This window comes from Lathamus discolor, chromosome 1, assembly GCF_037157495.1.
Source record: "Lathamus discolor isolate bLatDis1 chromosome 1, bLatDis1.hap1, whole genome shotgun sequence".
NCBI lineage: Eukaryota > Metazoa > Chordata > Aves > Psittaciformes > Psittacidae > Lathamus > Lathamus discolor.
Genome location: NC_088884.1, coordinates 155,492,240 through 155,520,186, shown reverse-complemented (window position 1 = coordinate 155,520,186; position 27,947 = coordinate 155,492,240). Strand labels below are relative to the sequence as shown.

Below are 27,947 nucleotides of genomic sequence, written 5' to 3'. Positions count from 1 at the left end.
GCAGATGTCAAGGATAACTCACACTGACATGGCTGGGATAAGAAGCCCTCTGAGGCTCAAGTCACAATTAATCCTCTTTGTACATTAGATGGTTTTGTGTTTCCTTTGGGATACTTTGAGCTGTGTTTTGAGGTGTAGACTTTCTGCTTAGTGTAGCTATTGGTATACAAATGCATCCACATATGTTTTTCACCCATAATGCTGGTATGTGCCATTGATGGATCTTGGCAGCTGGGTATACAGGTCATAGAATATGTATGTGTCAGACCTATTTGAAGAAATAACCCATGTGCAGGTGAAAGGGAAATGTGTTTTAAATAAGAAAATTCAATCTACTATTCAAGTTTGTTTTTACGAAATTGATGTATGTGCAATATGTAGTTACAGGTATATAACATACATGGGCACAGTCTATATATATATATGGGTATGTATGAGGCCATAAAAAGAAGTATTTTTCAAAATCAGGCCTTTTAAGCACTTGCTGGAAGGGCAGGATGGTTTTCATTACTTTGCAACACAAATGTCTCTGAGCTGGTTGAATTAAGCTCCCTTTATTGTCAATGGAGATTTCAGTCAATGTAGTCAAGACTGCATGGCATCATTCATCTCACCGTAAAAATGTCACTGAAAGCAGGCTGGATCAGCTTGGTGCTAGAAATGCCTGTTTCTCTTAATTGACTAAAGAAGGAGTCTCCAGTGATGAGCTCAGTTGTGTCTAAAATTAGACAGGAGGAATCCCAGCCATATTGCTGACTGTGCTGCAGATTGCTGACTAAAATCTCCCATACGCAGTACAAATTTTAGGTTTAATTTTCTGCCTGTTGAATAGCTATTTGTGCATGTGTTAAATGAGGCTAACTCACTACTAATTTTAAACAGGATTCTTTTTCATTTAAAAAAAATGCTCATTTGTTGCATTCAGTTCCTGTGAAAGGTGAAAGGCACTACAAAGAATTGGGCCCACTGGCTCTCATATGGGACTTCTGCTGTGAAATGAGTATTTAACATGCAATTTGCATTGATTCCTGACCAGTGTCTTGCATTTTGCCAGTACCCAACCATCGGTGCTATGTTGGCAATGGCACGGATTACAGAGGTACGGCAAATACAACCATTTCTGGACACAGCTGCTTGCCTTGGAATTCAGACATGCTGTACCAGGAACTTCATGTTGACAGTGTTGAGAAAGCAGTACAGCTTGGCTTGGGGCCATTCTCTTATTGCAGGTGAGAAAAGTTCTCCTTTGCCCTGTTTGTAAATCAAGAGATGGATGTATTGTGGGAGTGAGAAGGGCAGGAATCTCAAAGCAGGTGTTATCCCTGCCTTGGAAAAGCTAGACTGACTTAACAGCCTGACTCAAGGGACATAATTGTACAGAATACAAGATCTGCTAGATAGGCTAAATCAAAGGTCTTTCAAGAGAAGCTCAGATACAAAACAATGTTGGAAATTCCAGGTCTTTTTTTTTTTTCCTCTGGGATTTTTATTTTATTTTTCTCAAGTGATACCATAATGCAAAACCTTTGAAATCGTTCATAAATGACTATGCAAAAGGGAAAAGAAATGCAGTAGCCAAATTGAAACGGTTAACCTTTTATTTCTAATTCTGATATTGTGAAACAAGTAACATTCTCAAAAGTTAAAAGTTATTTGAAAACGAAAAATCAAAGCACCATATTTCAGTAATGTTGAAATGGGATGTCAAAATTCTTTGCTGGTTTTCTTCCAAAGCAAAACTATTGCCAAATAAAATTTGACAGTGTTTCAATTTTGATTGATCCACGTATCAATAGACTGCATTTCTGGTGAAGTTTTCTGTTCAGCTGTAATGAAAATAGCTTGTGGTAGGTAAGTTTGTACTTTCTCCTCAGTAACTTTATCTTCCCCCTGTCTCTGAGGTCTTCAACTTATATCCACAAATAAAGGAAACCCTCCAGTTTAGATAGAACCGTGGAGATGAGCAAATGCTGGAACGGCAAACTTTAGATGATTCTCCTTAAATTACTGGTTCATGTCTAGATTTTGGTGTTGTGGGATGGGTTTTTATTTATTTATGTATTATATATTTTTCCCCCCATGTGGAAGTTAGACCAGTATTTCAGGAAAACCAGTACTGCACTTCCTAGTTTGTTTGATGAAAAAAAGCATGTATGCATGCTGAAAGTAGCTCTTCTTCTCCTTCAAACACAAAATGAAAATAAGCAGTTCCTACACCCTCCCTTAACCCAGGTCGGATTCTTTTCCAAGGCTTGGTCCCAGTCCAAGCACTTTGGTATGAGATTCATAGTGTCCCAGCACCGTATGGCAATTTACCAGGCACATATTTTATGCTTTGATAAAACTTGATCCCTTTGATTTGCATCATTTAAGCACAATATTCACTTGCAGATTTGAAATGCAGAGAACAAAATGGTGTAGGAGCTGATGTGTTCATGTTCTGCAGAGCTGAGAAAAAAGCTTTTCACTTTTTTTGTCAGCTTGTTATAATTTCTGGGGATATCTCTGCTGCACTATATAATCCTGCAGATATCTTCTTCTTCAAACAGTCTAATTTAGAAACATTGTTGGTGGAAGATGACTCAACCTGTGTTGCTGCTTCAGTTCTGAGAATTTGAAAGGGCTTTAATCTTTTTCTGAAAAGCAGTTATATTAAAAAAAATATATTGAAAAACCTTACAATAATAGACAGTGCTTCTGATAAATCCAGCTGAAATTAGAATTACTGTTTATCTGGAGCCCTGAAGTGCCTTGTCTACTTTTCTTGCCCTACTGAGCATTTCTGCATCTTCAAAGTTTACCTATATTCTTGGAGGAGTGAACTGGGCAAATTTCTGGTTACTTATAAGGCATTGATAAAGACAATTAGGCTATACCAGGGAGAAACTATACTGAAATTAACCCAAAACCTGTTTAATACTAAGGTAACAAAGGGCTAAACTGATATTCCTTTTATTTCTTTTTGTTTTTGAGGAGCACAATATTTTAATTTCCTCAGACTCTCCAGGGAATGCGAACCTGAGTTTCCCAAATTCGTCTGTGCCAGCTATTCTTGTGATGGATTTTCTATGAATCTACCTGTGTTGGAATTTCCTTGCTTAATAAAATCACCTAAAAAAGGAACCTCTCCCATGGGATTTAGTCCTGAAAATAGCTGAGCTGCTATCTGTTAAAGCACTTCAGTGTGGGCTGTATTTAAACCATGTGAACATGTTCATGCATCCAAATACTTGTAGGCAAATTTTACAGGTGTTTAGTCATGTGTCTGTACTTCAGGTCCTAGAGAACTGTAGACTGGGTTGCCTGTAAGCATGATGAACTCTACTGAAAGGCTGCATTTAGGGGTTAGCAGGTGCTTCAGCACTTTGTCAGCTGTCTCAAAACCTGAGAGTCCTGTCAGTCTTCTGCATGGTGCAAGAGGAAAAAGCAGAACGCCTCTGGGAAGCTTGGAACAATGCTGTGTTTAATGCTTGTAATTTACTTTCTCCCTGAATTAATTAGAAATCCAGATGATGATGAGAAGCCATGGTGCTACATCATGAAGGACAACAGTTTGTCTTGGGAGTATTGTGATATTCCATCTTGTGGTATGTAAAAACTCTTAAAACCCATGCTATGAATGCATGAAGAAGGGTTAATTGATACTAGAACAAGCTTCCACTGTATAATTTTGAATGTTCTACTGTTTCCAGGAGTGTTGAATATTTTATTGCTTGCATTAAATCCAATGGCAACGACAGGTTTCTTTTGCATTTTTTTTGAGCTGTGATTTTTGTCCAGAAATAAAAGTCACACTATTGCTTTCAGTAACAATCATCCCAATATCACCAACCTTTCTGCTGGAACATGCAAGACCACAGAAATGATTGATGCTTTGGTACAAATTGTTATCACTCAGGGAATTACAGGCCCAGAGAAGTGAATGGGCCTCTGTAAGCAAATTGAAGGACTGGAGCCTGAAGCTGTAATGAGGCATAGCATTTAATTCCAAAACCTGAGGATTCCGCTCTTCCCTAAATTATTATTTAGTTGTTGTTAATGTTGCAGCTGACTTTCAGAACATAGTTGTAATCTGAAACAGAAGTTTATAAAGTACATCTTTTTATCTTCCTTCTTTGGTTCTAGTGTATTCAGTAGACAATACTAACACAAGCATCCTAGTCTTTGCTATTGCAATGGCAAAGCTCAGTGCAGAATCGACAAATGAAGATGTGATGTACCATGCATTCTGTTGTGCCTCCTCGGGTAGTGAAGGTTGTATATCTACTGGTAAATGAAACAGTGTCTGGGAACCTTCACAACATTTGATTTACTCTAGTACACACATAGCCAGTGTTTGGAATAGACATAGCTTTCAGTCTTGCAAGTCACGTGAATGAGATTCAGTTGTACGTGAATGTTTAATGCTAATTTAACAAACCTCCCATTTTAAGATGCTTATAAAATTTCCAGTCCTTAGAAATCACAAGGATTTATAATCCGATGCCATATCCCTTTGTATCTCAGCAAGCAGGGAAAGGAAGCCACTAGTTCCAGACAATGTAGATAGTTTTGCAGTTACCAGAAGACCATGTGGGAGAAGACACAAAAAAAGAAGTTTTGTGAGACCTAGGATTGTTGGGGGATCTTCGTCCCTGCCTGGATCTCATCCCTGGGCAGCAGCTATATATATTGGAGAGAGTTTCTGCGGTGGAAGCCTTATTCAGACTTGCTGGGTTGTGTCAGCAGCGCACTGCTTTGCTAACAGGTAAACTCATCCATTAGAATGACAGTAGGTCCTCTCCTCTTCAGAGTCTGCTTGTGACTCACAACAAACCCAAACAGAAACAAGTAAGAAAGAAGATGAGATTATAAAAGACCAATGTTTCAAAAAGAGTTTCTGGCAATTTGGTTCCCATTTATGAGCTAACACATAGCTTGGAGTCCTATCATCTTATAAGCCCATGTCTTGCTCCTTAAGGAGTCTCAAAGTAACTAAATGACCTGACTGATGGAATAAGGTAATGCAGAGCAGGACATAGAATGGGAGCTTGCAAATGCAGGAGTCTGCAGGGGGATATATCTAATTCTCTTCTCAGTTACTTTTTTAGGTGATTATACCTGCTTTGAGATATAACAGAGATGACTGCTCACTGCTGTGGGCTGTGATGGCCAAGCACTGATTTATTAGAGACAACAAATTACTGTTGGCTGACACAAACAGAGTGGGCTGAGCTCTACAAAAAGCCAAAGGGAAGAACTGAACTGTTAAATCTTTGAGGCTGATTTCCTTGAGAGGTGTTTTGTGGGGTTTTTTAATTTATTTTCTCTTTGGTCTCATGTGAGACACTGGAGAGAGTATTGACCACAGGATGCGCTTACTTTATTCTGAATATTGCACTTTATACAATTGCTGAACAGTTTTCCTGATTTCCGTATAATCACATAGATGGGAAAAAACATTACATCATTTCATACCCGTTGTTCCTTTGCATAGTAAAGAAGCCAAGAGAAACAGAAAACCTTGTGCCAGAATGCATACACTGATAGCTTGTAGAGCTAATAATACCATTGTGAATGCTGTACTGAAGCATTTGGATCTCGAGCCACAACGCATTTGTTTTTCAAATGTTGTGAAATAGCTACTAACTTTGGCAGCTATTCAGGACATTTCCACCCACTTCCAGCTGGTGGTTTGGTACATACAGATTTTCCATAATTGCTGCATTGTAATTTGCACTCTCTCTTACGTTTAGTACCTCTGTTAGCCACAGTTTCAACTGGTTTCCGCTAGGCGACAATAGATACCTGTGCAGATAACCTCTTTTTGTTTTGTTTTGTTTCTTTTTCTGTACCCCCTCCTGTTTAATTTTTTTTTTCCCCCTGAATGGGCCATCTGTAAGTCATAGTAGAACCATTCAGTGCATTTAAAATCTCTTCTAAATACTGTTCCAGAAAGCACTTCTACTCTGTTTTACAGGCCCCAAAATCTGATTTCTGAGGGGGTTGGTTTGCCGCTGCAAGAATACCGAGAAAATCCTGGCCTTTTATATAGATTGAAGAAAGTTTTGTTGTCCTCTTGTTTTCCAGTTGTAAAAGAATAAACTTTGTATTTTCCTTTTTTAAAGAATTATAAGCATAGTGACTGTTGCAGGGTAGCTGGCATCTCAATAGGCTGCAATTAGACATAATCTCTTTCCTCTAAATACATTATTGTTGATCATTGCTTCGTGCCCAGCACTGGAGGAAAGTCCACAGTTCTTTTGTACTTCCGTATCTGATGGACACTGCTGATGCACAGGAATACGAGGGCAGCTGCAGTGATGTTAACCACTCTGCATTTGTGTATGACGTGTGACAGCAGGTATTTTCTGCTCCTGCACTGGAGAGCAAAACATATGAGTGCTCCAGTGTTCAAGACACTTGCTAACTAAATTCATTTCAGACCTATGCACACACAAATTAAATTAGTTCTAAAACAAGAGTGAAACTTTTATTCTGTTGCTTTCAAAGCTAAAGAATTTACTGCTTTTCTTGTTTCTGTTTTCACGCTGATTATTCCCAAATGTCCCTTTCTTCCCAACTGTTGTACTGGTTCTTACTAGTTTTCTGTCCTATGACACTGGATATGAAAGGACTGTGACCTTTTTAAGGTAAACAATCAATGGCTAAAAAAGATGGTGTGAATTGCAAAAACTGTATTCACCTCGAAGCGTGGTTTTCCTCCTCAGATCACTGTACTGTTGGAACCTCCATCCACCAAGATGATTCTTATTCTAGACGGGAGATTTAACACAGATCAATCTAATCTCAGAGCAGAAGTGGTGATAGCTCTTAGGTGGAAGCTGCCCAGATGTTCCTGAGTTGTCAGTTTGAGAGCGCTTTTAAAATCTTGACACATGCCCGTGATATTTTTAAGGGCTTGGTTTCCCGGAGAAATGAGGTATCCACCCTGACTCATCTTCTGGTCCCCATTCCTTCCCCAGTAATTTTTGTACATATTGGCGATATCTGTCCAAAGTTGTCTCAGTTAGGTTTCTAGAACAAGAAGTCTTTATAGCCCTCAAAGGTGTTTGCTAGCCAGACAGCAGTTGACAGAACCTGTGATGGCCTTTTCCTTCTGTCATGGAGAAACAGCCTTTAGTTAGGTTAATCTGGACCCACAGAGCCTCGGACTCACTGTAACATTAGTCATCTTTTTCCTAGCCCCAGCAGGTAGGAAGCTTGGGAAACAGGTCAAGGCATTATGACAGGGCAAATAATGGATGTGATGGGGGGCTGAGGTTATAACAGTTCAAGGGATATGCAGCCATTGGAATATAGTTTTCATTTGTCCTGCTAATCACAGAACTGCTTGTTCTCTTTTCTATTACAGTCCACTAAAATCCACTATTACAGTAGTTCTGGGTCAGCATATATTTAATAAAACAACCGATGTAACACAAACATTTGAAATAGAGAAATACATCTTGCATCCTCAGTATTCTGTGTTCAACCCCACTGAACATGATATTGGTGAGTATTTTTGTACCATAATTTTCTTTTCTATTTACTCAACTTGTTTTGAGTTTAGTTGCTTTGTCAAAAAACTGCCTTCATAGTGGAAAAATCATCGAATCGTTGAGTAGTTTGGGTTGGAAGGGACCTTAAAGATCATTTAGTTCCAATCCCCACCCCCAGCTATGGGCAAGGACAAATCATAGCTATTAGGAGAAGCTTTCAAGGGCAGGGGATTCTTAGTTCTACCAGAGTTATAACAGCATCTGAAAGCAAGACAAATTCAGATGAGAAATAAATTGCAATTTTTAACTAATTATGATGATTAGCTTTTGGAGCAATTTACCTAGATGCATGGCAGATTCATCATCACTTCAAGTCTTTGTGCGATTAGGCATTTTTTCAGCTGAACCAGAAACTGTGGGCTTGATGCAGGAATTACTTGGTAAAATTCTATTGTCTGTATTGTATAGAGGCTCTGACTAGATGAATATAATAACCCCATCTGCTCTGAAAATCTGTGTTACTAAGAGTCATTTTTTACACTGAGAGAGATTTAAAAACCAGCTGTCTTATCAGTCAAAAGTTAAATGCCCTTCTGATTGACCTTATAACATTAGTCAGAATGACAATAGATCAGCAACTTGCTTCTTATTTTCTGATCTGCTCTTGTGGAAGGTGGTACATCGCCCCAGGGTGTCAAGCTGCGTGAGCACTTTGCCTATGAGACTATGGCATTGGGGATGTTTTAGGTGAAGCATGTACTAGCTTTTTTTGCTCCTGGGTGGTGAATCTTTTTTACTCTGTAGCAAAAAGCATTCAGATTCTGTGTTGGTGGGAGCTCTGTCACAATGTACCATGAGATGAACTGGATGCGGGGTGTTACTCTGCTCTGAGGTATCCTGGTATAAACCATTGTTGGCACTTTGAGATCCCCTAACTTTTTAAATTACACTGAAATTTGGCATGTCTCATGAATGTGCAGTATCCAAATCTTGGGTCAGCTGAACATAGAGTGCCTAAGATGAGCCCAATTGCAAAAACAAACAAGCAGGTAGAAAGTGGGGGAGTGTGAGAGGAAGATGTGGGGGCATGTTCTGCCCTGTCAATGGTTTCTACTGATACAGCAGAAGAGTTATTTCCTGCTGAAAATGCTTTTCTAAAGGAAACAACTACCAAATGAGTGTTTGCTGGGAATTTCAGGGGATTAGGGAGCAGGCAGAGTTGGTGGGGAAGAGGAGGTAGGTGAGGAAGAGAAAGCTGCTGAGTATTTGAGCATGGTTTGTGTGGGCTTCTCAGCTCGTGAGATGCTCTTTATGTGTTCCACAATGGCCAAAAATTGTAGTCAGTAGAGAGATAAGACTAATAGGCATATCCATCTCATAGCTCTGTCCTCTTTGCCTAGTGTGTCTAAACCCAACATGCTGCTCTTGTTACACCAAATACAATGACTGCTCTGTTGCTCTACAGCCAAGCACAGGGGACTTGCTGCAGGGGAACCAATATTTCTCTTATTTTTGACATCTTTCAGTAGCAGGCTCATGATGCTGCACAGCTCTGCATTTACAGTTTTCAGCCCCATGGAGTGATAGTAAAAGTTGTGTAGGTTGTGTAACTCTTTGTAGCTTTCAGAAGCTTGGTTTTGAAATATCCTGATTTTTCTATTCCTTAATTTTCAAGATGTTGGATTTTGCTGAACTTCTTGATAACAGAGCATTAAATAGACCAGCTCCTGCAGTAATTATTTTTCAAATCAAATCGGAATTAGGCAGGTGGCCAAATTTTTAGAAGCAGCGAGCACTTGCACATCCCACTTATTTCAGCTGAAAGTTGTGGATATGTCACTGTTATTTAACTTTAAGGTGGGAGGAGACATATGTATTTTCTATCTGCTCTACAAAGGCAGTGAAGCAAAATCTGCTCAGTGAGCACAGCATAAAATAAATATTCCCACAAGGGGAGTAGCTGAATCTTTCAGCCTTCAATTTGTGATGAAATGAGGTGCTGTTGAGATGAGCCTGTCTGTCTTTGATTGAAATATCTTAATTAAGAGAGGCTTAGGGGATAATTAAAGTTGTATCTGAGACCCATTGCTGCCAATCCCATTAAAGAAAGGGAACAATCACTTTATTCCTCCTATATTTTCTGTTCTGCAGCTTTGATTAAGCTTAAGAAGAATGGCCAACGTTGTGCCGTCAAGTCCCAGTTTGTTCAGCCCATCTGCTTGCCGGAAAGTAGCACTGTTTTCCCTGATCAGTTCAAATGTCATATTTCTGGATGGGGACACAGGCATGAGAGTGAGTAAAATGAGAGTTGGTGTCTATGTAAAAAAATTATGATTACTAAAAAATAATGCTGAAGTATGTGTTATATAACTGATAGTTTTGTGAAATATTTTCCAAGAGACTTCTGGTGGGAATCTTCATACACACCTTTAGATGTTTACAACACTTGCATTTGAAATAGTCATCCTGAACTTCCTTTGTAGTTCTTGGAATTTGAAGTGTGGTTCCTTTGACCAAATGTTTGTGCTTATTTTAGGATGAGATGACCTATGAGCTAGCTAGATCTCCATGGACTGGGAGGGCAGCAAGTGGCTTAGTTATAGGTCCAAAGACCTATACTAGGTCTATAATGGAGGAGATCTTTACCTTCACCAGTAGTGAACTTTGGAAACATCTACAGGAGAGGGACAGATAGACTTTAGACTATAGTGCTTACATTCAGCTTACATTCAGTGCTTACATTCAGCTTGAGAAAGGTGGGAAAATACATCCTATCCATCCAGATGAGGAATTTCAGGATTATGAACCTCCTGCTTGGCTGTGTTGCTTTGATGTCCAGATGGCAGAAACTGATGTAGACAGATGAGAAAGATGGGGGAGTTGGCTGCCTAATTTTGGTTAGAGATTTAGTATGAGCAAATGTTGTCTTAATCTAAATGTGTACTGTAAAGGCAAAAAGAGGTAATGGAACTTTTAATAAATTGATGATTTAGTATCACATCTGGAAAGAAGAGAAGACGAGTTCTGGGAGACTGTTCATGAGTCTCTAGAATATGAGAGAACATGAAGTGGATTAATAACTTGACATGGAATACTCTTATTTTAAAGAGCATGGAGTCTGACTGAAGGAGCAGAAAGTGATCTGATCATTCGAAAAATAATATACACAATATAACTGGGATGTGCTAAGTGTGTTTATATGTTCTATTGTGCAGTATGTTTCCATGTCATGCTCTTCACATTCAATAAACAGTGTCTTTCTTTTCCTCTCTGGGTTATTTTTTTCAAGATGTATCTGGTTATTCAGATATCCTGCAAGAAACACTGATTCCAATCATTCCTGAGGAAAAGTGCAGAAGTCCTGAAATTTATGGAACAGAAATAACTGAAAATATGTTCTGTGCTGGCTACTTTGATAGCAAATCCGATGCTTGTCAGGTAATGCTGTGAGTTTTCTCTGCAGATAATAGAAATGTATATTATTGCCAGAAATGTCGCAGTGATGCAGTGCTCACTTTTAACACCAAAGTGCTCTCAAAGAAAAGAAAGGTTCCTAAAGAAAAGACAACTTATGTGACTGCACCACCTTGCTTCCGTCTTTGATTTGTAATCTGTTGAGTGTCAATTAAGTTCTACAGAAGGGCAAGACCTCCAGGGTGTTATATTCCTCCTACCTTCATAAAAGGGCATGGCTACACACTGGAGGGTGAGTTGCTTTATCCCCTGGCTGAGCCTGCAGTGGGATGGCAATGGTTTGCTGGCTAGCTGGCAGGGAAGTTCTGGCAGGCCAACCGGCATGAACCTCTGTGGAGCCAAGTCCCTAAGCTGCTTCTGCCTCTTACCTGAATAGAAATAAGGATACCTGGGTAGGAGGTGGAGAGCAGTGGTGGGGTTTGGAGGAGGAAGCAGCTGAGGCTAGTATAGTGAGTGGGATTTAATGGTATAGAGTATCAGTCAGTTGGAAATGGTGTTTTATGACTTCAGTCTTTCATGGAATGACCTCATGCTCCTAGTGCTTTGCATGTCTTTTTGAATTATGTCACACCTTGGCTCTGAATAAGAGTGCAGAATTGTTGTGGTGATAGATGAAACTATTTTTAAATGAAGGATCGGGTTAGTCCTTACATAATCCTTCAGGTTTTACCTAGAGTTCATTTGGAAGGCTATTTTCTATTAAAATAAATGTGGGAACAGGCAGCACATAGCTGATAGATGGCAGTGAGATTATGTAAAACAAAGAATACAATGTATGCTGTGTGCAGGAGCCCCTATAGAGGTCATAAAAGTGTCCAAAGAAAGGTGTCAAGAGCAAAATAGCACAGCAGTGGCTCAAGGCTTCCAAACCTGAGCTGGGAAATGATTCTAGTTATTGGCTGCAAGCGTTCATACTCACCAGAGAACTAGAGGCTACCTTCCTCGGCCAGCTTTCCTTGCCTTATCCAGGAAGTACAAATACAAGGTCCAGCACTGTACCTGATTCTCACTCCCTGCCCTGGAAAAACAGAGTTAATCAGGAATGAGAGGCAGAAAAAAGAAAGAAGAGGGAAGGAGAGAGGAGCTGCACAACACAAGTAGTCTGGAGAGAGTTGCGAAGTCTGAGAAACAGTGACGAAGAGTCACTGATGTTGCAGAAGAGCAGTGCTCATGACATGAAATCATTATAAGTGAATCAGTAATTCATTTTTTTTGATGACAAGCCTTTTGGCAGACTTTTAGTGTGGTCTAAGGACAAATAACATAGACCTTTAATGTCACAGCAAATGTTGCTGACCTCTGAGTTTTCTTAATGTATGCTTGGTAAATTAAATTATAAACCATCTGTTGTGTATTAAAATACTTCAAGAAAGCAACAGCAAGCAGATAATGTGTTCTGCTTGATTATTTTTAAAGATTTTATTGGTAACATTTTTGTTTAATCAGTGCACCAGATACCAAAATAGCCATCAATAGGATGATCTGTGCAGAAATAAGCAAGTTCTGAGAAGTAAATTGATCTCAGATGCAAGATTTCATTTTATTGTCCCTCATTTACCATAGAAATGTCCTAGTATAAAGGCAACATAATTTCCTTACCTACTTTGCTCCCAAGGTGTTTTCTTTTTAAATAGGAAAAAATGTATGTCTCCTTAGTCTCAGACAAGTAGAGTGCTGGTTCCTTTCACCAGTACTGTTTACTAAGTCACATTTTTCATTTCCAAGATTTTCATTCCTGTAGAAGTCAATCTCAGAGCAATGTGTCATCAGACATTGGTTTGGTCTTATTTTGGGCTTATGGTTTTAACGACTAGGTAAATTGCTCGGTAGCATCAAATTCAACAGATGCAAGAAACCACATATGCCACATAAAATTATAACATCTCACAGTCACATAGAGAAGTGTGTATGTATGTGACACCTTTCATCGAATGATGAAATCATGAAAACTTCCATGATCTCTGAGAGTTGCAATAAACTGCACTGAGAAACTTGCCAAATATTCCCTGCCTTGCTTAATATGCAGGGCCCATATTACAACATACCTTAAGCCTCAAAGACTTCATTACTCCCATTGAAAGTGACCTAAATCAATCATACTATTCAGCAGGTGTCTGAATCTAAAAGCGTTTCAGGTTTTTAAACAAAATCTGATATTTTGACACTTTCTTTCTATGTGGAATTAACCCCCCCACCATTATATTAGAGGTATGTCTAAAAAACCCCACCTTTTTATAATGAAACTTCAGTAGACCACTACTTCCACATCTTCTTTTTAGTTAACATCTCACATTCAAACATTCTTAATTTAGAACTTTCCCAAACTGATATTTTTCCTACTGCTTTTTATCAATTTAGATAAATTTTTGTTCACTTTTAACACAGGGAGATTCTGGTGGACCCCTGGCCTGTGAGGAAAGTGAAATCTCTTACCTCTATGGGATTATCAGCTGGGGAGATGGCTGTGGCAGAGTCAACAAGCCTGGAGTATACACACGAGTGACGAACTATGTAAAGTGGATTAATGAGAAAATAGCCCCTCGAAAAGCTAGTTGAACACTTGAATATGTTAACCTTTGAAGAAGGGTTTGGGGGTCTTTTGGTTTCATTAAAGTGGCATAAATATTGTACTATAAGTTACATTATGGTAACTGTCATGGTAATTCTTAGCAATTCCAAACCAGTGCTAGAAATGAAATTCCCTCCCCTCAGAAGCGATCTCTTGAATTTCAGGTTGAGAGACACCAGTAGATCAAGGTGAAGGCGCTCCTCAGCTAGCTGCAACAAACCAGTTCTGGGGAAAAAACAGGGGGTTTAGGTTTTGATTCAACCGAAAATGTAGGCATATTTTTATGTTCTACAAGCACAAAACCAGGGCCACGCTTCAGAGCTCTGCTGAATCTGGTGTGCAACCTTCCAGCAAGGTTAATGCAATGCTTTCTGAGAACACAAAGCTTGCTGGATAATGTTGGGAGTCAGAGCACCTGATTTCAGGTCAATACCGTCAGGACCTTCTGCAGACTGTGAGCTGCTCCTCGCCCTGAGGACAGCAGTGGAAACACTTCAACTTCATGATAAATGCCTAAATGTTTCTTCAATTTGACAGTGTTTTGAAGATGTCTTAGTTTTTGTATTAACAAGCTGTTCAACTGGTTAGATAATTCAGAAAGGAGGTTTTTCTTAAAAGATTTTTGAACTGGATGGCTGTGGGAGCAGTTCATCACTTTCCTTGAGGATTTGGTGACCTCATAAACCTCAGGCTTTGCTGTCATGGTCTATGGAATTGTTATGGGAACAATCAAAGAAACTATTACAATATATAGCTACTGAGAGGCTGTGGATTCGGCTTCGTTAACAAAAAAAGGCAGAAAGTGATTCAATAAAAAAAGATAATCTCATTGTATAAAGAATGGAAAATTACAACTTTTATATTTTATTATTAGTAGTAGTAGTACAGGGAACGTTTAGCCAGGTCAGATGTGTACAATGGGAAGTGTCGATGTGAAACGTATTTCTTCTGAAAATGAACATTTTGAATTCTCCTGTTGTTTCAAGCAAAGCTGTGTTTTAAGATAGATAATTTTGGTGCCTAGTTACTCAGAGATACGTTTTATTTTGTAGTACTGGCAGCATCTTCATGGGTTCCTTAGTTGTGACAAATGATTTCTACAGTTAAAAGAAACTTCGTAAGGAAAAATAACCAAAGCCTGAATTTGTTTAAATGCAAATGTATAACAAAGTTATCTAGATAAACGATGTAAACTGTTTAATAAAAGGTTTTACCCTCTGTTTCTTGGACTTAGTCTGTTATGGATAAAGTTACAATTAGATCTTTGAATCCCTCTGTAGGTTGTTCAACAGGTTGCAATCTAGTAGAAAAATGACACTTTTCTGTGCTGGAAGGCATCGGAAAAGCTCTGCATAAAGGATCTATTTCATCTGGTGGTGCTCCCAGTTTTATGCAAGCATTGCACAAGTTTCCAGCAGGCAGCTGTAAGTGCTTGGATGTGAATTTCAGCTGTGAATACCACGAATGCTCAGACCAAAGTCTTCAGTTCATTTTTCTGAAGCATTAAACACTAGCTTGAGAAAATGAGATCCACCTCTGGGGTCTTGACTCCAAAACAAGCTGAAGACTTGTTGTCTGGCTTTTCATCCTGGCCATTTGCACTATGAGCCTGGCTTGCTTAACTCCGTAAAATGAACGCAACTGTGCAACAAGACTAACAGTACCTGCTGCTGAAAGACAAGTATTAAATCACCATGAAGGAACTATTTACTCTTCTTTGGAAAGGATTCATTTGGAACAGGTTTCCACAGAAAGCTTATGCCATTCTGGACATCCATATCGGTTCTGTGACTTCAGCTTCACTTTGAAATTAATACCCATCCCCTATACATGCTTTTAATCTGGTGTGTTATATGTATTCTCTCAGTCTTCTTTTGCTGTAAAGAAGGCAGCTGTTTGATAGGAAAGGTGTTAGACTGGTGTTTCTGATACGTTGTGTACAGCTTTTTAGCTGTCCCATTTTCAAAATCTATGGTGCTCGTATCAGTATACAGCAACATCAATACAATAAATAACATTTTTAAAAACATATTGAATGTTCATAAGGTGAGACAGTCTATTTTCTGCCCTCAAAGGTCTAAATGATAAATCTTCAGTCAATACTGTCATACTTTGAATGCATTAAAATTAATTTGTGGCATTGATTTGGTGGAACTAAAGTTCATTGTTTAAGCATCTGCTGTGCAGCGACTAACACTGTATTAAATCCATAAAGCCAGCCTAGGGGGGCAAGTAAACATCTAGGTTATGCAAGAGGTCCTTGCCTGACCTCTCACACCCCTGACATTGACCACATTCCTATGGGGCACTCCAACACCTTCTGCTTCCCGGCTTTCTGTGGAGCATTACCCCATAGAAACTCGACCTCTGTATTTTTCTCTTCCCTTTGAGTGTTTATAGCTTTGGTTAAAATGAAAATCCAACCTAAATTTCCTAGTGAAATTTTATCTGGTATTTTTCCTAACGCACTGAAGTTGAATTTGAATGCAAAGCCAGTTGAACAAACACCTCCCTAATTCATTATGAAACACACTTAAAAATGGTTTTATTAAATTATATGTTATTCCCTGCAAACTGACCGACTCAAAGGGAAGAAATAAATGCAAACATCTAAACCCCCTTTCTATTATGCTATTGAAAGAAAAATGCGCTGTATAAAAAAAAAAAAAAAAAGCTGAAGAAATAATTACCATCAAATAAGATGCAGTAGGAGTATTTTTAGAATAATGGACTCTAATTAGTCCATTGCTCGTTGAAATAAATCCGAGGACATCATTAACACATCTTATTCTATTAATTGTAGCTGCTCTGGGTTTGGTGCAAGTGGGTTGTTATCTGGTGACAGTTGCGTTGCAAAGAAAAGGGGAAAAAAGGGGAGTATTTTTATCCGGGGTAGTTGGCTGCATGTCTTCTGGGAGGCGAGGGGAGCAGTAATTACGGGTTTTGAAACAGGAATTTGGGCATTGTAAGAGGGGAGGGGGAAAGGGGGTGTTTCGGCCCGCCTGCGCCAGGCCCCGCTCCGCGGAGGCAGCGGGCGCACAGATCCGGTCCGGGCTTTCCCACCTCCCGCAGCCTCCAGGCCGCTCAGCTGTCAGCGGCAAAGCCCGGAGCGGGACTAGGGCGGAGGAGTGGGGTCAGCGCCTCCCCAGGGTCGCACCCGAGGGTGTCGGCGGGGCGGCCGTCGAGGGGCCGCGGAGCTCCGGGTGCGCCCCTTGTACTTCCCCCTACCGACACCCTGCGGGATAAACCAGTCATAAGTAACAACCCCCAATATCGCAATACGATAACGAACAAAGAACGAGGGAAAAGCTTCCCGGGACCCCCTCTCCCTTCAGCCAGAAGCCTCCCCGTCCCCTGCCCGCCGCACTGCCCGGTGGGGCCGGGGGCGCCGAGGAGGGCAGGGCCGCGCTGGCCGCTCGCCCGCGTCGCTCCCTGTGCCTGTGCGGGGACCTAATAAAGCTATTTTGAAAGTGACCCCTGGTCCAGAGCGCGGGGAGGGAGCAGCGAGCCGGGCGCAGCTGTCCGGAATCATGACTGAAGATGACGGATTCCGTGCTGGTGGAGGGTCACGTCAAGTTGAGAGATGGAAAAAAGGTCCCTGCTCGCAGCGCCCCTTCGGCCCGGCCCCGAAGCGGGTTGGGGCCGAGGGTCCCCCATCGACAGCCCCCTCCCCAGGAAGGGAGAGAGCTCGCTCTTCCCTCCTCCGGCCCTGGCTAACCCTCTCCTTTTGCCTCTCGTTGCAGTGGAAGAGTAGGTGGCTGGTGCTGCGCAAGCCCTCCCCGGTGGCAGGTAAGAGGGGGCCCGTCCCGGGGGAGGGAAGGCAGGTGCCGGGGTGTCCCTCCCTCCCCCGCCCGCGGTTGGGGGCCCCGAGGGCAGGGAATTCACAGGGTTCCCTTCCAGGTTCGCAGCCGTCCGAGACCACCCTCGACGGGGCTCCCCTCAAGCCGTCGTTGCTCTTTCCTCTTGTTTTTTGTCTCATTTAATCGGGGGAGCGGGCAGTAAATTATCTGGCAACGAACCAGGCGCACAAAAATAGGAGACGGCTACCGCCGGAGCCCCCCCGGAGTCACCGCGGCCAGTGCCCGGTGTAACGCTGTCCCTCGGGCTGCCAGTGGTGCCCCGGGTGTCGGGTTTGAGTAGTTTAATACCAGGCGCTGACTAAAACCAGCGGGAAAGGTGACTTCTCAAGGCACAGCGCTTTGGTTTTGGATCCCGTTTATTCTTCAGGGTGATTGGTGGCTGTAAAAAAAGCTGGCATTGTAAGCTCGGTAGGTATTTTTGATCAGTGTTTTGACATAAAATATCACTTAGATTTAAAAATAAAATGACATTTCGAATTAAAAAAAAAAAAAGAAAAAAAAAAAAAAGAAATCACTTCCCTGCTTCTGAAGGGGAAATTGAAAATGTTATTCAAAGCTGGCGTCTTACTGCTGGAGAAGCAAAAGTAGGTTTCAGGCTTCCCTAGCTGTTCCTAACAGAGAAAACATTTGGGCCTGAAAGTATTTATTTTCCACATAGAAAATGTGAATCTGCGTTGCTGCAGAATGGATTGAGGTGTCTTTTCTAGGTTGTTGCTGGTAGGTTAAAGATTTCTTAGTAATTGAAGGTCTTCAGACCTAACTTGCTGCACTTGAGTCGCTACAGTTGTGTGTTAGTGTCTTAAATGCCTGTGTCTTAACTGGCTTTGTTAAACTTCCCCGCCTCTGTAGATCCTAGAGCTAGTATCTAGACATGTGAACATGGGCCTGGATTTCTAAGTAAGACAAGTCTGAAGAGGGAAAATGAGGGAATTTGCCTTGAAAACTTACTGGCTGATCCTGTGGCTTATTCCTCAAGAACAGTATTTTATCCTAGCTAAATTAGCCAGGTTTACCAGAAAAAGCCCCCAGTGATTTGCTTCTCTTGGTCTGTAAACCATAGCTGTTCTTCCTTCAGACACACAACTGTATTGCAGAATGCTCGAATCTCATCGTTGCAGCTGTTTTTGCCAACAGGTGGATGAAAACAGTTGTTAGGCAATGAAGAGCTCTGCTTTCGCTAGCAGAGGGTTCAGTCTTTTGGTCATTTTTCACCTCTTTGGAGATAGGCGCATCCTTTGCTGGGCTGAGGGTGCAGGGCACCACACCCCAGCATTCATCAGGTGGTGCACGGGGGGCTTTTCCCTTATGGTGTGTAGGGGAGCTTAAACTGTGGATGAAGCAGCTTTGATACTGATCATTAATTGCACAACCGAGTGCTATGTGATAAGAAGGGGGAAGAGGAGAGCTCTTGTTAGGAGTGCAAAAGTTAGGGGAGGCCTCTCCCCTTTTTCTTGTCTTTTGGGGTTGCTTCTGAAATGTGCGTTTCCCATGGGACCATTGCACTTGAATTGCTCTCTTCCGCTGCATTGTTACAGTGCAATAAACGCCTCTCGGAAGCGGTTAAACCCCAATGGTGACACACAAACATATTTTACTTTCAAAAAGGTGTGGCACATAATGGTTATTTAGCAATGGCTACTGTGTAGCATTTAAGTAGGAAACTTGAGCTGACACCAACAATCTGGCAATGCAGTCTGCTCGCCATTTAGTAGTTGAGTAATCTGTGAACTACTGTAAGAATTTCATTTGTGGTTCAGCGTGTTCTGATGGAAATACGGATGACACCGGCCTCTCGGTCTTTAGTGTTGGTAACGTGAACAGCTATCGTAGTGTAACTTCTGATGCTCTGCATTGAATGAGTCCCACACTCCAGAGACTCTGAGAAACCACTGGATTGTTGGATAGTGAAACAGGGAAGATTTGTCACTTGCCTCCTTATTTCTGAGCTTGCAGATTACCCTTGAAACATGCCTTGGATGTTTGCTCCCTAAAAGCAGGCTGCAAACTACTTGGGGATGGGTTGGGAAAAGGAAATTGAGTTCTTGCATTGGCTTGATTAGACTGACCCTGAGTCTGTAAACCACCTTTGTATTGAAGAGGAGCACTGAGAAATGTGTTATGTTCTATATTCTGCCTCATCATCTCTGACAGTTTTGCTTCTTTTAGACTGTTTGCTCATGCTTGTGTACAAGGATAAATCTGAACGAGCGAAAGGGCATAAGGAGAGGAGCAGCATGACCTTAGAAGACATCTGTGGCTTGGATCCTGGGCTCCCCTATGAGGGCTTGAATCACACGCTTGCAATCATCTGTCTCTCTCAAGTTGTGATGCTGGGATTTGAGAACAAGGAAACAATGTATGCGTGGGATGTACGAATCCGCTACAGTTTGGGGGAAGGTAACCTTTGTCTTATCATGCTTTGTTTTTATCTTCTGGGGGAAAAAAGGCAAACAAAAACATAGCTAAAATGCAAACAATGAAGGAACAGACTGTCACTCATTTGAGAGTGAAGAGACTGGTCTTCACTTTGCATCTTAAAGCAGGTCTCCCTTATGGTAGGTTTTGGTCATGGTACTGCCCAGTACTGGCAGCTAACTGTGGGAGCATTTAGGTTTTGATTTTGGCACTGAAAGTGTGTAGCTTTGAAGCAAAGTGATCAGACTTCTATTTCTGGTCCTGCAATTTACTTAGGGATTTTGACAACAGGTTTCAGAGGGAGCCTGAATTAAAAGGAGGAGAGTCCTGAGTTGCACTTGACTAGTTTAATCCTAGTTTTCTGAGCTGCCTGCTAGGTGTTGTATTTATAATGCTTATTACTGCTGGTGTCCCCTTTCAGGAAGAGGCATCTTGCAATAAGGACTGTCATCAGACACAGTCTTTCCAGCTACCTTCAATCTTATGCATCCTTTTATTTTATTTGCTTGGGTAGCAGCTCTAAAATGTACAATGGTGAACAAAGACTGATAATATTGGTAATCCACAGTATCTGTCTTACGTTTGTTTAGTCATAACTAGGGAAGGAGGGTAGGTGTAGGGAAGATGCACATTAGCCATCTTAATCATTTGTTACATATGCTTTGCCATCTGTTGCATTGCTGGACTCATTCCTTTGCAGTACATACATAGAAAGATGGTGGGAATTTTACAGTAATGAAAAATAGAAGTATTGCAAGAGAGATGTATGGGTGAACCACTTGGGGCTGTCAAATATGAAGCCTTGCATAAAGGGGAAGGTTAGAGACAGTTTCTGAACAATACAGGCACAAGTAGCTGGAGTAGTTGATACACTTTGATGGAGCTGTGTTGTATTCCGGTTCTGTTTCTTTACTGGATTTAGGATCTATTTGCAGCATACACTTGTCCTAAAATCTGAAGGAGAATTTGAATTTGAAAGGGTAGGTCTGGCTTTCATGATCTTGCACTGATGCAGTGGTGGGATGGAGAGAGTATTTAATCTCAGGCTGGTTGTGATAGGAGACAGTGTAGCAGCAGCAAAGATGTTTGCTTTCTGTTTTTAAAGGAAAGTGAGGTAGGAATACAGTCTATCGGATGGTGATGTGTGTAGCCATGAAGTAAAGATGTAGTGGGAGAGAACGTATGTGGAGGTGAAGAAATGAAGAAGAAAGAAACCAAGTATAATTGGTTGAATTGGCAATAATTTGTAGAACATCAATTTCAAAAAAGCTCAGGGGAAGGACGATAGAGCAGAGTACAGAAATTTGTTCCAGGATTTCATCTTTGAGTGCAGGTTCAGCTAGGAGAAAGAAGCCAAATTAAAGTGAGTCGGGTTTGAGCAGGAAGAAGTAGAAAAGAATGGAATCTTAGATGAAGAGAGGATGGTGACTGGTGTATTTTCTTGAAGCGCAGTCAGGTCGCCTTGGCGTGCCTTGGAAGTAAGGTTGCTGGATGATAAAAATAGACCATGGACAGATGAGCTCAGAGTCTGGGAAGCAAAAAAAAAAAAAAAAAGAGGGAAAGGAGTAAAGGAGTTGTTCGTGTTCTTGAATGAAGACCCCAGAATGGAATGGAGGCATTTGCACCGGAGTTCCTTGTCTTTTCCATCTGCTTTTAGTAGATGAGGTGGATGTTATTCCTGGAATAAAAGGACCAGGATTAGAAAAACCACTGGGATTAAGCGAGTTGAGGGATAGATCAGGTGTGAGAAGAAGGCTTGAGCCCAAACTCATCCTGAGGAAGTTAGCATACTGCAGATCAGTGATTAGCTGTGAGGAGCTAAAGGAAATTAGGAGCTTAAATAGTACCTTTTATTCATGGACATATTCAGCTTTTTATCTTATTCATTATTTATTCAGAGAAGGAGAAGTGGATGGTTGGGACAAACTGAAAAAAACCCCTATTTACAAAGAAAGCAGCATACGGCCAAAGCTTCATGTCCAGATCTGTTGGTTGGTTTTTTTTCCTTTGACTTTGGCTCTAGATTTGGATATGCTGGTTTTTTAACAGTGGTCTAGAATCTGAGCTGCAGCTCTTTGTTTTTAGCAGCTGTTGTAACTTGCAACTGATTGTGTGAAGAGTGTACTTCATTCCTCATTTACAAGGCAGAAAGAACACTGATGCTTCTGCTCCTGTGGTTTAATTGCCAGTGAAGTGCTGAGCAGAGGGGTTGGAAATGATATCAGATTCTTTACTGAATGTTATTCATCATGATGGTTTTGATATCTTCTTCATAGTTTATGTTTAAGCAGGTTGTGTAACAACTGTGTGCCCAAAAGGGGACATTGTGTGACTACTGATTTGCTCCCTAGCAATACTACTGGCAAAGCTGTAAGTAGAGCTGTGGTTAGTTAGAGCTATCTCTGTCTCCTTGCACATTTCACTCGAATGACTTTGCGGCTAATTCTGCTGGAGCCTTAGGGAACTTATCTAATGCACGTCATAGATGAGGAGTTGACTTACAGCTAAGATGGTAACTAAGAATGTAGCAAGTGTTTAGATGAGAAGCAGGACTTGGACCTAGCTGAAATTCATGATGCTTGAAGAAGTATGGGCAAGAAACAGGGAAGGGTGGTTGTAATAAGTGAGACTACCTGGAAGTTTACCCTGTAGATTTCACAGGCAGGTAGCTGTTTGTATGATCTCTGAGGGATAACCAAAAGCTAAATCTTTGTGCTTCTTGATAAACGCTCCACCAAAAGCCTCTGACTGAAAATGTAACAGTCCTGATGCTTCTCTGTGCCAAGACATGTTTTTGGTTTTCTTTTTATTGTCTAATTACGAGAAAAGAAACTGGAGGAGTAGTGAAGGCCAAAACAGTTGTTTGAGAATTAAGTGCCTGCTCACTGAAACTGCTCCTTTTGAAACACTGTGAGATTTGAGCCTTTGAAGTGTACCCGATAGCTTATAATTCAGAATGCAATAGCTTTGGAGGAGAAGGTGGGAGACCAGCCTAGAGCAGTTGTTACTTTAGGCAAAGACTCTTGCAATATAGAGGATATTGGAGCTGGGATTTGAGTCTGAATTTTGTAAACTTGGATGAGAGGGGTATTTCCATTTCTTCTCCAGTCTTTTGAAGTTTATGCTGTGAAATATGAAGAATTAACTGACATCTAGCAGTGCTTATTACCTATGAATCATTTACTTTCCTAGTAATTTTAAATGTCTGGGCATCTACCATTACCAACTCCCAAAAGATTCAAAGGTGGGAAAATGTAATTTTTCCCTATTTTACTGCTAGGGAAGGAATGAAGCTGTTTATTAAAGGCTGCAAATGAGTCAGTGACAGAGCTCTGGTTAGAACTTGCCTACTACTTTGAACCTTGGCTTTTGGGCTCCTTGGGCACTGTGTTGTGTGTGTGTGCATGCACTTAGAAAAGGAAGGGCATAGGCTGTTTAGAGAAGGAGAAAGAAAGAAACCCATGTGGTGATGGAAGGATGGAAGAGGTAACTGAAGTGTTGGCTGGATAGCTGACTAATTTGGGATGGGGAATAGCCTGAGTTAGGATAAATTAATAATTTTATGTGTGTATATATATGTATTTATGTGTGTATATGTATATATGTATGTATTTTTTAATGTATAAATTATGGCAGTTTGGGACTGCCCAAACTGCCATAATAGAGAGTAATGAGTTTATAGCTACTCATACGTGGCTGTTTGGGCTCCGCTTAGAATCTTTATACTAGTCTCATGGTGTGGGCAGGGGTTGGTCCACATACCACAGATGAATAGGATGACTTACATCACGTAAGTCATGGTACCTTCCTTCTGTTTTCCATAGTAATATTCTTTTTCTTCCTTATCTGATAGTTCATAGATTTCAAGTTTTTGTAGCACCTGGCACTAAACTAGAGAGTGGGCCTGCTACCCTGCATTTCTGCAATGACATTCTCGTCCTTGTAAAAGATGTTCCTCCTAGTGTCATGGGGCAATGGAAGCTTTCAGATCTGCGTCGGTATGGAGCTGTCCCAAATGGATTCATCTTTGAAGGGGGTACCAGGTGCGGCTTCTGTAAGTACAAGTGGAACTTGTCTTCTAAAAGATGTTTAAACCTCATGTAGAAATGTAAATGCTAGTCTCATTCCAAGTGGAGATTGCAGAACCAGCTGTACTGCTTTGCCATACAGGCAGCCTCTTTCCAGAGGATCTGTTCTACTGAGCAAATTTCTGCAGGCTTCAACCCTAATGTTCAGTAAAAATGTGACTATGTGGAATCCTGACTGAACACTGCCCTGCGGCTCTTCAGGTGTTCAGCCACCTATTGCTCTTGGACGCAGAGCAAAAACAAGGGAATGAAATTTTATGGCTTCTGTCGTGCAGAACATAAAGAAGAATGGTTTAATGTTCATATTCTTAAATTGTGATCAACTGTTGTGTTGTTTGCAGAGGGAAAATGACACAGAGCTTTGAGGTTACAGGCGGCATCAAGGCTCTCATTGTGCAAAGGCAAATGTCTAAATCCCATAGAGCACTTTTAGTTCTCAAAAGTTAGGAACTTCTGTCTGTTCCTTTCTCTGTTAGTAGGTTTGTCACTTTATGGGACCATGAGATTTATGGGGTCTAAATGAAAGCAAGCAAGCAAGCAAGCTGAAGCTAATTTCTGTACCCTAATAGCTAAGATGTATATTTAGAGGTGGAGTAATTTCTTGTTCCAATGTCCAGTTTAGCTCACCCTCTCACTTCAGATAAACACAAAGAATTATGCAAGAGTTAGAAAGGAAAGATAATTAGTGCCTTGGTATAATATCATATAAATCATTAGAAAGCAAGGTTTTAACTTCAAAAGTTTGAAGCCATGCTGAATTGATGAGCTCTGAGTGCAACTGGGTATGCAGATTGGCAGTGTAGATGTAAAATTGCTTGACTTGCATATTGAAATGTGGAAATAGTGGATTTCTTCAATTACCAAACCGAAAAAGTAAAAGATTTAAGAATCCAAAGATATTCTGCCATGGGACTCGTGGCCAGATTTAGGGAAGATGGTAATGAAATTATTTTGACTGTTTTACCCTAGGAGGTTTTATTTTGTTGGTCGAAAATTACAGACCTGAGTTACGAAGATTGTAAGTATAGACTCAACTGTTATATCCTGATTCCCGATTTAAGACACTTTTCAATGTGGAAGATTTGGGTTCAAATCTTTCCCTGCCTAATTCAGAGGTTAGGGTTAAAGAAGGTTTTCCACTATTTGAAGGAATGTGTTATAGCTTGTGAGAATAATCAGTTTTCTCTTAAAAAAGAAAAACAGGGCTCCAGCTTGTCTTTGCATTGCTCATCATAACCCTTTCAGCCTGGCACTTCAGCCAGTCTTCAGTCTACTCCACTGTTCTCTTATCGGGTCTGTACTTGATTTGTCTGTCAACGAATATATTATAGGAGATGGTGCTGAATTCCTTGCTAAAGTCAGTGAATAATATTCATTCACCAAACCAGTCATTTTAACAAAGACTGTCCGACTGGTTAGGCATTATCTCGCTTTTGTAAATCTATACTGGCCAGTCCCATTCAGCACCTTGGAAATGGACTCATATTTCTATTACTTTCTATTGGTGAGACTATATTTTTGCATGCATTCTTCTTGTGAAACTCTGAACGCAGAGGATTAGTGAAGTGGAGTTTGAAATACCACTGTAATAAATACCATACTAAAAGGAACTGATAATCTTGTGGTTGGATTGCCTTTCCTCTCCATAAAAAAACCCTGAAGCCCCAGACAGAAGCACAGCTTAATTTTGGAAATTTCTGTGGTAGAAGTCATGTCTTAAAGGATATGAAATCTGTTTTAGCTTTCTATTCCTTGCTTCTTCACTAGATTTTTCATAAATATAAAATGCTTAATTATATTTACCATTAGTTGCTCGGTATAGGTTTTGTACAACTCCAATGGTGCTCAATCCAGGCAGAAGGAAACCATCTGAGATTATGCTGGGATTTCAAACATTAAACTAGGTGCATTTTCAAGACATTGAACACTAGTTTACTCTTAAATACAAAAAAGCGCGTTTACATTTTGAACTTGTCTTAACATCGAAATTGTACTGTTAGAGGTAAGAATACTTTCTTCTGCTCCTGACAGCTGCAAATTTGGCTCTCTCTGCCCCCAGCTCCTCTAGCTGCAGCTCAGTCACACATACCACTTGCAAAAAAGCCTGGCATCTGAGCCTAGGAGTTAATTAAGAGGTTTACTTAGACAAATGGGCTGGAAAAAAGGAGCCTTTCACTTTCCTAAGTTGCTAACTCAGTTCGAGTGCACTACTCTCAATTAGAGAGACCAGTTGCCAGGAGAATCTTGACCTGGAGGTTAGTGTGAAAAAATTCAAGTAGGGTAATAAAAGGGCATGTTAACAGTGTGAGAATTCAGGCTCTCTAATGTTCGAGTACTTCAGTATTAGCTTCCATTAGCAGTTTGAAGCTGCCTCATGTTTTCTAACAGCATCTCCTAGAAGAGAGGAACTTGGAGGACCTGTGGTGCCCTTTGAAAGAGCAAATGATGCTGCTGTTATTTGCAGGATAAGCAGGACTATTTCTGTGATTTTTTTTTTTTTATTTATTTTCTTTATTTTTATTTTTGGTGAAATTAGATGCTTTCTGCTTTCTAAGACTTCTGCAAGTGGCTCTTAAAAGTCATTCTGAAATAGTGGAAGTGGCTACCAGCATATCTGAGAGGGCCAAAGGAGGAGATGAGGAAACCTGTAACGAATGGGAATTTATTTGAAAATAAGAAACAGTCAAAGTGGTTGAACTGGGGCAATGTCTGAATTTCTGGAAAGATTCTGGGCTGCATAGGTAAAAATTTCTATTTATGCACATGTATTTTTCTTTATGTTACTTAGACCTACTGCAGGCAACAGACATTCTTATCTTCTTTTTAGTAGTCATGGCCACGTCTTAGCTGGCAATAATAGGAACACCAGCTGTAATTTTCACCAGAGAGAAAGGTAGCCAGAGATACCTTCTAAAGGGGACTGCATGAGGCCAGGATTGAGAGATTCTGGTTTGACAACATGATGATTACCATGAACTGAACTGCCATGGTTTGAACTTGCCCTGTAGCTAAAAGACTTCAAGCTCTAGCATTGCCTGGCACCTGTTAGGAGGAATAATTCACGGGAGTGGACTGACTCTTTCTCTCTGCTTTCACACACAGTACAGAATTTGAAGGAATTTTTGGTTATTGTGCCTTTTGACGATGTGATTGCCTATGGGTTTGCTTTTTTAATACGATGAATTAAAACAAACCATTGACAAGTTTTAATAATACTTGAAAGCCTTATGAAATTGGCAACTTCTCTTGAATGTTCAGGAGACTGTACAATGCTTATTGCTGACTGCCACAGAGGCTTAGTGTTTCAGCCTTATGCAAGTGGTTGCAGGCTGCTTCTAACCAAATCTCTTATCCTATGATGAGAGTGAGTGAGTGAGCTCTTTGGTCTAGTAAACAGCTGCATGGTATTACAGTGATGCATACCACATATTCCTCTGCTCCCAAATGCTTCTTCACCAAATCTGTTCCAGCACATGACTGATATGTCTAATTTCTAGTAAGAAAGCAGACATGTAACTGATGGATTTTATATAAGCTTTTAAAACATAGTTAAGCTTTACCTATTCATATGTGTTTTACAAGGACCCCCAAGCTTCTTTGGCTTGCAATCTAGTTCTAGCTAGCAAAACAAGAACGAGGATGTTTCCTGTGAGTTGATCAGCAACTGTGGTGATCGCGTGAATAATAGAATCTACAAATAAATACTTTATGCATACGTGTATATTGGACTTGTATCCATGTGCACATGTGCAGTCACTGTTTGCACTAGTTTATAAATCCATCACATTTCTTCTTGGGATTTCCAAATATTTGATAGTTCTTTGCAGAAATTATCCCTTGAGTTAAGCAGCCAGCTTGTACACATACGTTTACTTTTTTGTTTCCATTAAAGTCAAAAGCTTGTATAGCCTCTTAAAAGTTTAAGTAAGACTCTTGACAGTAGTGATAAAAGAACAAAGTGGTCCAGACATACTCTTTATGACAGAAATATCTAAGGAATGCTCTTTTCCTGAGTGGTAACATGGATATGTGGGATTCTGCTGAATTATCAAGCCACACA

General features: G+C 40.6%; 2 protein-coding genes across 4 annotated transcripts in view; both read left to right on the top strand.

The window, feature by feature from the left end:
- Positions 1-14,744, top strand: part of HGFAC (HGF activator) — a 43,930-nt gene extending 29,186 nt beyond the window's left edge. The window contains exons 8-14 of the mRNA XM_065660191.1: positions 1,055-1,229; positions 3,502-3,587; positions 4,507-4,747; positions 7,355-7,494; positions 9,633-9,773; positions 10,771-10,919; positions 13,341-14,744. Of these exons, the coding sequence (XP_065516263.1) occupies positions 1,055-1,229; positions 3,502-3,587; positions 4,507-4,747; positions 7,355-7,494; positions 9,633-9,773; positions 10,771-10,919; positions 13,341-13,511 (1,103 nt within the window). The 3' untranslated portion in view covers positions 13,512-14,744. The remainder of the gene's footprint in view (positions 1-1,054; positions 1,230-3,501; positions 3,588-4,506; positions 4,748-7,354; positions 7,495-9,632; positions 9,774-10,770; positions 10,920-13,340) is intronic.
- Positions 14,745-16,957: 2,213 nt separating this feature from the next.
- DOK7 (docking protein 7) overlaps positions 16,958-27,947 on the top strand; it is a 63,030-nt gene continuing 52,040 nt past the window's right edge. For 2 of the 3 annotated variants that reach the window (XM_065660163.1, XM_065660179.1), the window contains exons 1-4: positions 16,958-17,118; positions 17,268-17,313; positions 19,536-19,781; positions 23,653-23,853. In XM_065660163.1, coding sequence (XP_065516235.1) covers positions 17,065-17,118; positions 17,268-17,313; positions 19,536-19,781; positions 23,653-23,853 — 547 coding nt within the window. In that variant the 5' untranslated portion in view covers positions 16,958-17,064. The remainder of the gene's footprint in view (positions 17,119-17,267; positions 17,314-19,535; positions 19,782-23,652; positions 23,854-27,947) is intronic. The other variant, XM_065660170.1, reaches the window with a different exon arrangement.